We start from the raw sequence: 12,098 nt of genomic DNA, 5'->3' as shown, positions 1-12,098 counted from the left end.
AGCCAACAAATTCTACCCATGTACCAAAAACTCTCAGGAAATCTCATTCCTTCCAATTTTATAAAGGAATATGAAGATAGATGCAGTGTCGGGGGAGGGGACAGGAGGAAGAGGAAATAAGTTAACTCATATTGCCACCAGACAACCAAGAATCTCTAAATATTTGAGAGAAGTGTGCAACCTAACAGAGACAGATCAAAATAGACAAGCAGATTGATCTGGTCACAGAAAAAAACAGCTCATTCAGAATACAGAAGAGAACTTTAAAAATATTTCATGAAAAGATCTAATACTCTGAGATTTGAGGAAAATTGTATCCACAAAACAAGTAGATGGTAGGAAAAAAAGGAACAAAATAAAAACAAAACATTCATGAGAAAAATTTGTCAAGGAACCCACCCTAGTACATAGAAAAACAAGTGACATAAATAGTAAATAAGGGGCGCCGGGGTGGCTCAGTCGGTTAAGCGTCTGCCTTTGGCTCAGGTCGTGATCTCAGCATCCTGGGATCAAGCCTCAGCCCAGAGGCCCACGTCTGGCTCCCCGCTCCACGGGGAGTCTGCTTCTCCCTCTGTTCCTTCCCTTGCTCATGTTCTCTCTAGCTCTGTCTCGTGTGCTCTCTCTCTCAAATAAATAAAATCTTTAAAAAAAAATAGTAAATAAAAGCTATGACATATAGGAGATCAATTCAGTAAGTTTAATATTTGATTATTCTTTCAGAAAAGAGAACTTAGAAAAGAAAGGGGCAAAATAATTAAAGTCGTAATATGCTATCAACTATTTGTGTCCCCTTCCTCAAATTTATATGCTGAAGCCTAATTCTTCAGTGTATTTGGAAATGGGGGTTTTGGGAGATAATTAGGTCCAGAGGGTTCATGAATGAGTTTAGTGCCTTCATAAGGGGATAAAGAGACTAGAGCTTTCTCTACTCTTGGCCATGTGAGGATATAGTTAGAAGACACTGTCTACAAACCAGTAAGTGGGCTCTCACCAAAAGCCCCCATGTTGGAACCCTGATCTTGGACTTTCCAACCTCTGGAACTGTGAGAAATAAATTTCTGTTGTCTAAGCCACCCAGTCTGTGGTATTTTTGTCTTAGCAGCCGAAACTGACTAAGACATAATAAAAATGAATAAGTATCTGAGCTAAATATTCATCTGTACTGCAGGAAAAATAATGTGGATAAATAAAAATTAGTAGCATAAGCATATTATTTAGCAATATAAAGAAAACTACCAGAGGCATTTAAACCAGAACTGATGAAATGTCATTGCCTCTGGTGAGTGAGATAGGGCTGGGGAAGTGTAGGGGGTTGTTGCCTTTTATTATAAGCTCCTCTTTTTATTAATTTTTAGCCAGATATGTGCATATTGCTTGAAAAATATAAACAAAGCTAAAAATTTTATACAATTAAATTTAATCCATTTTGAAATACAGCCTTTGGGAAGTGAAAGGGGTAATCCATTCTGCAACTCTTTCCTCAGTTTGGAAACATCTAATTTTAAATATCTAAAAGTCTTAGCAAATGGACAGCTCATTATTTCCCTGAAATTGTTTTTGATAGTGAAATGTGGTTGCAGTGGAGGATGCTGAAGGCATTTCTAATCCCTAACGTGGGAGGGAAACTATGAGGTGGTGGTGGTCTTCTTGTTCTTGAAGGAAAGAAGGGAGACATTCTGAAAGGAGCTAGTAAAAGAGAAAGACAGGTGACTGAGAGCATAACAGATACAGGTTCCTGGGAAATTTGCCAGCTGAGGTATCTTCTTCAAACTTTTGCTGATCTCAGTCCCATTAAAAAAAGAAAAGCACCTTTTAATGTGAGGCAGGTCTAATTGAAATACATAGAATGTAGGGTTATCTTCATGGAAATGCACCCACATTTCCATGAAGTGGTCTGTGTATAAATAATGCATACTTTTGATTATACATTATAGGCCTCTTTTGCTGTTGAAGTGTCAAAAGGTAATTCTGCATGAACACACTTCCATCCATATACACCATGCAGATGGAATGTTAAATGGAAAGCAGATGAGACTGGACTAGAAGGGGAGGAATTCAAATTCCAAAACACAAAGGAGGCAGCTACTAAAAAGGTGGGCATGGCTCTAAGGATGACCCAAGCTCAGAGATGGTGGATATAGGGCAACAAGCAGGGACACTGGAATTAGCTGCAGAGTCACAGTTGGGATATGCATGCTTATGCCCAGCAGCAGACATCAAATGACCATTGCCCAGCAGAGGCATAGAGTATGGGTGTTTGTGGAGAAGAAAACAATACCCAAAAAGAATGGGGTCTTCCCTACTCAGAAGAAAAGCATCTGTACAGAGTGAGCTGTAGACTGCCCATTCCTCCCATAAATACTGGAGGAAGGCTACAGAAAACAGACTCAACATTCATAGACAAAACAATAGAGAGTCCCAATGAGTAAGAAACAAAATTTCAGTTGGGGGGGCTGGTGAAACACAAGCAGCAGCAGATCCTGAGAAACTGAGGCCAGTCAAGGAAACAGATGACACTTGGGGTATTCTGAATAAAGAAATCAGGTTCATGAAGCTAGAGTAAACTAGACGTGAGCTCAACTGTTGGAAGGATTAGGGGAGCAAAGGTCAAGAAGCCACTTCTGGAAACCTGGAAATCCTCAGCAGAACAGCGGCCATTTTCAGAACCCTGGAAGCCAGGAGAAGCCACCCGTGGTCTCAGCTGGCCAGGCAGCAAGTGTGAACTCAACTTCCTGTCCAGGCGTCTGCTGCCCTCTCGGCCACCATCTTCCAGGTCTACTGGGAGTACCTCTCACTGACAGAATCTAACACGGCACTCTGTGAGGGAAAGATATTCTGTGAGGTGTACTCCCCCAATTCTCCCCCGAGAAGCAGAGAGTGGAGAGGAGGATGGCAATGATGCAGAATTAACAACAGACTCTAAGTATAGGCAGCAGTTAAAGTAATGAATTACACATTACATAATATACTACTGTTTAAGTGTAATTGATTTTCTCTGAATGATAGGAAGGATATTGTGTATATAAAAAGAATCAACTGAAAGTCCTGGAAATTAAGATTTTCTTTTTGGAAGTTCAAAAACAAATGAGGCAAAGAGTAAAAGTTCGAGAATGAACTAGCAGGATGCCTTGGCAAGATGGCAAATCAGACACAAGTATTAACTTTCACTCTTTCTAGAAATCACACTTAACCATAAGGGCCAGTTGAAGATACATGATCTTACAAACAGAATGGGAAAGCAGACAATGGTAACCAAATGGAGGTGTGAGAGAGCTGTGTCTCAAGCAGCCAGTGGGAAGCAGAGAAACACAATCCGCAGGGCAGAAATCCCCACTACTGCTAGAAACAGAGGTGAAGATGGGGCAAAACTATGAAGATGGCTTGCAAGTCGCAGCGGTGGATAAAGCTCTAAATATCTTCTCCCACCCCACAGATCCAAGCAATTATCTTTTCTTCACTCTTGAAGGGTAATTCTCTGAAAAGGCAAACATAAGGTATGTATCTAGACTCAAACCAGGGTAAGGATAATAATGATAAACAAGACAAACAGGGGCACCTGGGTGGCTCAATCCGTTAAGTGTCCGACTCCTGATTTTGGCTCAGGTCATAATCTCAGGGTCATGGTCTCAGAGTCATGAGATCTAGCCCCCCGTCAGGCTCCACACTTGAATGGGGAGTCTGCTTGAAATTCTCTCTTTCCCTCTGCCCCTCCCTGCCCCATAAATAAATAAATAAATAAATAAATAAATAAATAAATAAATCTTTAAAAAAGAGAAAACAGAACAAATAAGTAAATATTGACAAAGTGAACACTGAAAGCCCCAGCTATCTTTGCCCACTTGGCTCCCAAATTCTCCAGCAATTTGATTAGCCCATGCAGCAAGACTGGGAGGCACTAAGGTGATTTCCTGGGAAAGAGCCTAGCCACTCCTCTGTCAGTGAAACTGATGGGTTCAGCCTTGTGCTCAGAGCCTCCAACCAGCTTTCTCCATTTGAACATACAATCTATGATCACTACATACATGAGGAAACCCTTCAACAACTTGAAGAACAGAGAACAACAACAACAAAAAACTTGGAGGAAATAGAAACTATGCAGGAGGAAGAAATTTTTTTTAAATCTTAAAAAAAAAAAAAACTATTAAAATCCTCAGAGGGATAAGTGGAACTATTTCAATCATAAAATAAGAACCAAGTGTTATAAAAGGGGACAATGGCATTAGGAGCACAAAAGGGGTTCTTAGACATTAAAGCTATAATAGCAAAAACAAAGCCAACCAATCAATGAGAACTACCCCAAAAACAAAAAAAGCACCAATAAAAAGGATGTAAGATGAAAATCAGAAAAACTTTCAGAAAGTGAAGCAAATAGAAAGAAAACAGTAAAGGGAAAGTAGGGGAGAGAGAGAGAACATCAATCCAAGGAATCTAACATTTGAAATAAGGTTCCTTAAAAAGAATATAGAAAATAGAGGAGAAAATTTATCAACAAAGTAATTTGTGAATATTTTCCAGAATCCAAATATGAGTTTTCAGATTAAAAAGCCCTACCAAATATCAAGCACAATTGATAAAAATAGACCCATACCATCATCATGAAATTGTAGAACCCTAAATACAAGAAAAATGTTAAAGGTTTACAGATGGGAAATTGTTCTTATACCAAGAAACAGGAATTAGAATGGCTTTAACTACTTTTCATTGGTTACACTCTTGAATACCTTCAAAAATAAGAATTCAGAATTCTTTGCCTAGCCAACCCAACAATTAAGTTTGACAGACGGCATTCATTTTAAGATGTTTCAGTTCTCCAAGAATTCACCTCCTACACTATCTTTCTCAAGAAATTACTGGGGGGGTGTGCTTTACTAACAAACATGTGGACCAAGTAAGATACATATTTGGGATATAGAAAACAAGAAAATCAACCCCCTGGTTCCTAAAATATCAGCTAGAACTGGTCAGAAGGCTGCAGGAGAGATATTTTTCAAGATTAAGAAACAGTAGAAATGCAGAAAAGCATTTGACAATATTCAACGTTCATCCATGATTTTTAAAATGTTTGAATATACTAAGAACAGATTTAGATAATTCACAGGGCATCTAAGGATGAATTAGTGATACATACATTGAAATAAAGCCAATTTAAAACTCCAAAAAAAAGTTGTATAATAAAGGAAAAATAGAGCATATTACATAGTTTAAGTGTAAATAGCATTTATATTGTCATTATAAAATCATTGAATACTGAGCTAACCAATGATGTAACTATATGGACAGGGTGGAGGTTTGGGTGGAGTGAACTCTATCAAAGTTAAAATCTTTCATTCATTAAAAGAAAATGAAATTAAGAAAATGAAAGAACAAGCCGTAAGTTGAGACTTGTGGTCAGCCTATATATGGAATTATAACAATTCAAAAGTAAACAGGTGAACAACCCAATTTTTTAAATGGGCAAATACTTAACAAGACATTTCACAAAATATATAATACATTTCATTAAAATCCACATTTCGTAAAAATGTGTGTGTATATCTGTATACACACACACATACACACACACACACAACTAGCACATGAAAAGATGCTCAACATCAGTGGTCATTAAAGAAATGCAAATTAAAATCATAATGAGATATCAGGATCTGCCTTTTCTAGCGTTCCATACAAATTGAATCATATAGTCTTCTGCATCTGGCTTTTTTCATTTAGCATAATGTAATTTTAGAGATTCATCCATATTGTTGCATCTATTGATAAGAATGAGGCTTCAGGGGATCCTGGGTGGCTCAGTCAGTTAAGTGTCTGCCTTCAGCTCAGGTCATGATCCCAGGGTCCTGGGATGAACCCTGCATTGTACTCCCTGCTCAACAGGGAGCCTGCTTCTCCCTCTGCCCTTCCCCCTCCTCTTCCCTTTGCTCATCCTCCCTCCCTCAAATAAATAAATAAAATCTTAAAAAAAAATGAGGCTTCAAACTCAGATCTATTGTCTCCAAATTCGTTGTACGTCTACAGTATATGATAAAAAAGGAAAAGGAAATATTTATTCATTCTTCTAAAACAAAATATTAGAGAGTATATCAGAAAGTTATCTGTATAAGATTTTAAAATACACAAAACATGATTATAAAATAAAGCTAACAAATATCTGATAATTTTCTATATATCAATTTTATACTTACCACTATATTATCAAAGGCTTAAATTTTTTTATATGATATAGTCCTTTATCCACTATGAAGAAAGTTGAGAACTAAGATTAATCCTTATTATGCCGTTTTTTCCAAAGAATGATGCTGATCATTTTTAAAGAAGGTATTTGAATTATGAAACTCCTAATAATAAATATCCTGTTAGAAAATTTTAAAATAATATAATTAATTATAACAATTAAAATAATATAAATTTTAAAAATATACAATCACATTTGACATACCATTAAATTGTTATTTATTTCTATTTTACATGGAGTGAGGCATAAAAAAGGACAAAAGCTAGATTATAATATCAAAATATGAGTGATTAGATAAATATTCTATTCTGTTGTGAATTTACAAAGGTAAGGTTAAAATAGCTTATCCAGCAAAAAATACAATGGAAGAAAAGAGTCCCATTATAATAGCACCGACAAATAGAATGGCATAGATTCAATTTCTTTCTGCATCACCTGCAGCTATGTTTTATGTATTTTCACAGTGTTATTTGTTGCATGAAGATTTATAATAGTTAAATTTTCATTATTCCTGGCACTTGTTTGCTTTGTTTAATGAACACTTTTAATCTAGAATTTCACTTTGCCTAATTGCTAATAGCTAACATTTACTGAATTCACACTATGTTTCAGACAGTGTTCCAAAGAGTGCAGTGCAATAAATACATGGAGATAAGGAGTAGAAAAGGTGGAAAGAGGGCAGGTCATAAAAAAATGAACGAAATGATGGGAATATGTGTATGTGCATTTCTCTCATTTCAATTCACAAAGGATTAAAGCAATCATTTGCTTTGTTGTGTGAAGAAACTAAGAAAGGAGAGATTTCAAAGGCTGAAAACATCTTAAGGATCATCTAATTTAAGCTTCTCTTACAGATGAAAAAAGCACAGAAGAGTGTTAGGGCTTGCCCAATATCATGTACATAGGTCACCATAACTAAAAACTAGTTGTTTTGACTCTGAAGTCTTTGCTTCTTCTACTCTACCAAGATGCTAAGTCAATGACGAGTAACATTGCTTCCAAAAAATGATGGAACATTAAAGACTGATTAAAAATCAAACAAGACTGAATTTTTGTTGATATGGTAAACAGTGATCTGAAACAAGAATGTTGATACATTTAAATTCAATAATAGGAGCATTTTATTTAGAAATATTCTTCTATAACTTTAAATATTAGACTAAAATAGTGAATTTTATTATGATTTTTAAAACACGTTTGTAGTCATTACTTGAACTGCACAGCTGGTAAGAGTAAGGCAAAGAAGTTTACATACACTGGATTTTTCTTACCATGACAGATAACTTGGGTCTTGAAAAAATGATTGTTCTTCACAACATATAGTTGTCATAAGATAATTATGTTTGAACAACCATATTTTATTCTGTTTTCATCACTCCTTTTCTAAACAATATTTTATAAGTTAATGAGACATTGTATTAATATTACTCAAGATACATTTCAAAATCTTACTTTGGAATATTGTTCTATTCCAGGGAATGATGACTGTATACCCACATGCTGGAAAAGAGAAGGTTTATATCGAATACGAATTTGCTTATTTCGTTCTGCACATTTTTCCTAGGGAAAAATAAGAGAAACAACACTCTTCTGTAACAACCCAAACACTCCTTTTTATTGCATTTATGGATGGCAGAATTTTGTATTATATTAGTTTTTGCCAGAGTTTTATTTTAATATTTAAAAATTAAATAAAACTTTCTTAGCTTTTTCTTCATAAGAATAATAAAACACAAGTTGAGATATAAAAAGGTTTTAGTTAAAGCATGTTATTTTCCTGAACTCTGTGTTAGAAAATCAGGCTACTGTTGTACCAACTATAATTTTCTGCTCCCTTCCTTTTATTTCAATAACATAGATGAAATTTTTTTGTATTTTTCTATCCATTTCTCTCAAAGTACATTATTCTTTCTCTTTCTATAGTCATTAATTCCTACACTGAGTTACATCCACCTTAATTTCTTCTTAAGTAAAACAAAAAAAAACCATATAATTAAAACAAAGAACCAATATTATACTTTATGGAAAAAGATTTGGTTAATCTCATTAAAAATAAAAATAAGAAAGATGACCTGTGACACCATTCCTATTAGAAGCAAACATCTCAGGAAACAAACTGAGGGTTGCTGGAGTGGGGGGCGGGATGGGAAGGATGGGGTGGCTGGGTGATAACATTGGGGAGGGTAAGTGCTATGGTGAGCGCTGTGAATTGTGTAAGACTGTTGAATCACAGACCTGTACCTCTGAAACAAATAATACATTATATGTTAAAAAAAAAAAAAAAGAAGAAGATAGTAGGAAGGGAAGAATGAAGGGGGGAAAATCAGAGGGGGAGACGAACCATGAGAGACTATGGACTCTGAAAAACAAACTGAGGGTTCTAGAGGGGAGGGGGGTGGGGCGATGGGTTAGCCTGGTGATGGGTATTAAAGAGGGCACGTACTGCATGGAGCACTGGGTGTTATACGCAAGCAATGAATCATGGAACACTACATCAAAAACTAATGATGCAATGTATGGTGCTTAACATAACATAATAAAAAAAAAGAAGCAAACATCTGAAATTATTATGATTGTTGAGAATTATTTTACATACTGTATACATAGAAAAATTCATAAAAATGCATCTCAAATTTATATACTCAATTTTTTTAAAAGATTTATTTATTTGAGAGAGAGACAGAGTGAGAGTGTGTGTGCACGCTTGCGCAAGTAAGCACCCAGAGGGGAGGGGCAGAGGGAGAGAAAGAGACAGAATCTCAAGCAGACTCCCACTGAGCACAGAACCAGATGTAGGGCTGGATCTCATGACCCTGAGATCATGACTGGAGCCCAAATCAAGAGTCAGATGCTTAACTGACTGAGCCACCCAGATGTCTTTTTTTCCAGTATAGTTAATATAATTTTTATTCCATTATAGTTAACATACAGAGTTGGATTAGTTTCAGGTGTACAATGTAGTGATTCAACAATTCTATATATTATTCAGTGCTCATCATGGTAAGTGTACTCTTAATTTCCCTCACCTATTTCACCCATCCCCCCACCTACCTCCCTTTGGTAACCTCCAGTTTGTTTTCTATAGTTAAATCTATTTCTTGGGGCGCCTGGGTGGCTCAGTCAGTTAAGTGTCTCTTGATTTCAGCTCAGGTCATGATCTCAAGGTTGTGAGGTCGGGCTCCACGCTGGGCATAGAGCCTGCTTAAGATTCTCTCTCTCCGACTATGGACTCTGAGAAACAAACTGAGGGTTTTAAGGGGGGTAGGGGGATGGGTTAGCCTGGTGATGGGTATTAAGGAGGGTACATATTGCATGGAACTCTGGGTGTTATACGCAAGCAATGAATCATGGAACACTACATCAAAAACTAATGATGTAATGTATGGTGACTAACATAACATAATAAAATAAAATTAATAAAAATAAATAAGGGTTAAATACAAAAAAAAGAAGAAAGATTCTCTCTCTCCTTTTCCCTCTGACCCTCCCCCAAAGAGTCTATTTCTTGGTTTGTATCTCTCTTTTTTTCCTTTGCTCATTTGTTTTGTTTCTTAAATTGCACATGAATGAAATCATATGGTGTTTGTCTTTCTCTGATTTTTTTTCACTTAACATTATACTCTCTAGTTCCAACCATGTTGTTGCAAATGTTAAGATTTCATTCTTTTTATGGCTGAATAATATTCCATTGTGTATATATATCACATCTTCCTTATCCATTCATCTGTTGATGGACTCTTGGGCTGTTTCCATAATTTGATTATTGTAAATAATGCTACAAAAACATAGGGGTGCATATATATTTTCCAATTAGTATTTTGTTTTTTCTGGGTAAATATCCAGTGTGGAATTACTGGATCATATGGTAATTCTATTTTTAATTTTTTGAGGAACCTCCATACTGTTTTCCATAGTGGATGCACCAATTTACATTCCCACCAAGAGCACACAAGGGTTCCTTTTTCTCTACATCCTTGCCAACACTTGTTATTTCTTGTGTTTTTTATTTTGGCCATTCTGACCAGTGTGAAGTGCTATTTCATTATGGTTTGATTTGCATTTCCCTGATGATGAGTCATGTTGAACATCTTTTCATGTATCTGTTGGCCATCTGTATTGCTATTTATTTATTTATTTATTTGAGAGAGATTGAGAGCTCGCAGACAGAGGGAGAGGGAGAAGCAGACTCCCTGCTGAGGAGAGAGCCTGACGTGGGGCTTGATCCCAGGACCCTAAGATCATGACCTGAGTCGAAGGCAGACACTTAACTGAGCTACCCAGTCGCCTCCATCTGTATGGCTTCTTTGGAAAAAGGTATATTCAGGTTATCTGCCCATTTTTAATTAGATTGGGGGTTTTTTGGGTATTGAGTTATATAAATTCTTTATATATTTAGGATATTAACCCCCTTTTCAGATATATATTATTTGTCAATATCTTCTCCCATTCAGTAGGTTGCTTTTTTTTATTTTTTAAAGTAGCAGACTTACTTAAATGCATTTCTACTCAGTACTAACATGTAGGAAAATATTAGATTAAATGACTGTTTTTAAAACTGTAAACTAATTAAATAATCCTGGGTTAATTTAATTTGAAACTGAAGTCAGATAAATTAGTTGAGGAGTTAAACTTTAGGAAATATTCTAAAATTTGCTAAACTATTAATAGAAGTACCAATGAGATGGTATTTTCAAATGCTGGCTTCCCAAAATTACCCCCCAAGTAACCTGTTGATAAAGAAAAACTGAGTTCATTGCTTATTACAGTAAAGAAGAAACTACCTTTGTAGTGTCTATTCAAGTCTTGTGCCTATTTTTTAATTGGGTTGTTTTCCTGTTAAGTTTTGAGAATTTTATATATATTCTGAATACAAATCCTTGTTGTATATGGAGTTTACAAATATTTCTTCCTAGTCTATGGTGTCTTACCCTCTAACAGTAAAATTTACAGTACAAAAGATTTTAATTTGAATGAAATCCAATTTAGCAATGGAAAAAAAATGGATCATGGTTTTAGTGTCATGTCTAAGAATTCTTCCCCTGGCCCTGGATCCTAAAGGTGAATTCTATACTTTCTTCTAAAAGTTTTATAGTTTATGTTTCATATTTAGATAGATGATGTATTTTGAAATAATGTTTGTATTAAGTGTGATATTTAGGTTGAGATCATATACAAATACATAAACACACACACACCCCTTCAATTAATCCAACACACATTTGTTGAGAAGACTATTCTTTCTCCATTGAATTGTATATGCTCCTTTGTCAAATATCAATTGGCCATATTTTGTGGACCTATTTCTGCATTATCTGTTTAGTTCCATGGGTCTATTTGTTTAGCTCTTTACCTATAAATGTTTGTCTTGCTTACTGTAGCTTTATTATAAGATTTGAAATTGCGTAGTGTAATGCCTCTAACTTTATTCTTCTTTTTCTTTTTTTTTTAAAGATTTTATTTATTTGACAGAGAGAGACATAGCGAGAGCAGGAACACAAGCAGGGGGAGTGGGAGAAGGAGAAGCAGGCTTTCTGCAGAGCAGGGAGCCCGATGCGGGGCTCAATCCCAGAACCCTGGGATCATGACCTGAGCCGAAGGGAGACGCTTAATGACTGAGCCACCCAGGCGCCCTTTATTCTTCTTTTTCAAAATCATTTTAGCTAAACTAGTTCACCTTTTCTGAAAAATTTTAGAATTAGGGGCACCTGGGTGGCTCAGTCGTTAGGCGCCTGCCTTCGGCTCGGGTCGTGGTCCTGGGGTCCTCGGATCGAGCCCTCTGTCGGGCTCCCTCCTCTGCTGGGAGCCTGCTTCTCCCTCTCCCACTCCCCCTGCTTGTGTTCCCTCTCTCATTGTGTCTCTGTCAAAT

General features: G+C 36.2%; 1 protein-coding gene across 1 annotated transcript in view; it reads right to left on the bottom strand.

Annotated features, from left to right (window-relative positions):
- Positions 1–12,098, bottom strand: part of MGAT4D (MGAT4 family member D) — a 52,296-nt gene that overhangs the window by 2,874 nt on the left and 37,324 nt on the right. Inside the window, exon 10 of the mRNA XM_035023263.1 lies at positions 7,685–7,792. Within this exon, the coding sequence (XP_034879154.1) occupies positions 7,685–7,792 (108 nt within the window). The remainder of the gene's footprint in view (positions 1–7,684; positions 7,793–12,098) is intronic.

Source organism: Mirounga leonina, unplaced genomic scaffold (genome assembly GCF_011800145.1).
Source record: "Mirounga leonina isolate KUSES-001 unplaced genomic scaffold, KU_Mleo_1.0 Mir_176, whole genome shotgun sequence".
Lineage (NCBI taxonomy): Eukaryota > Metazoa > Chordata > Mammalia > Carnivora > Phocidae > Mirounga > Mirounga leonina.
This window is presented reverse-complemented; position numbering and strand designations above follow the sequence as displayed.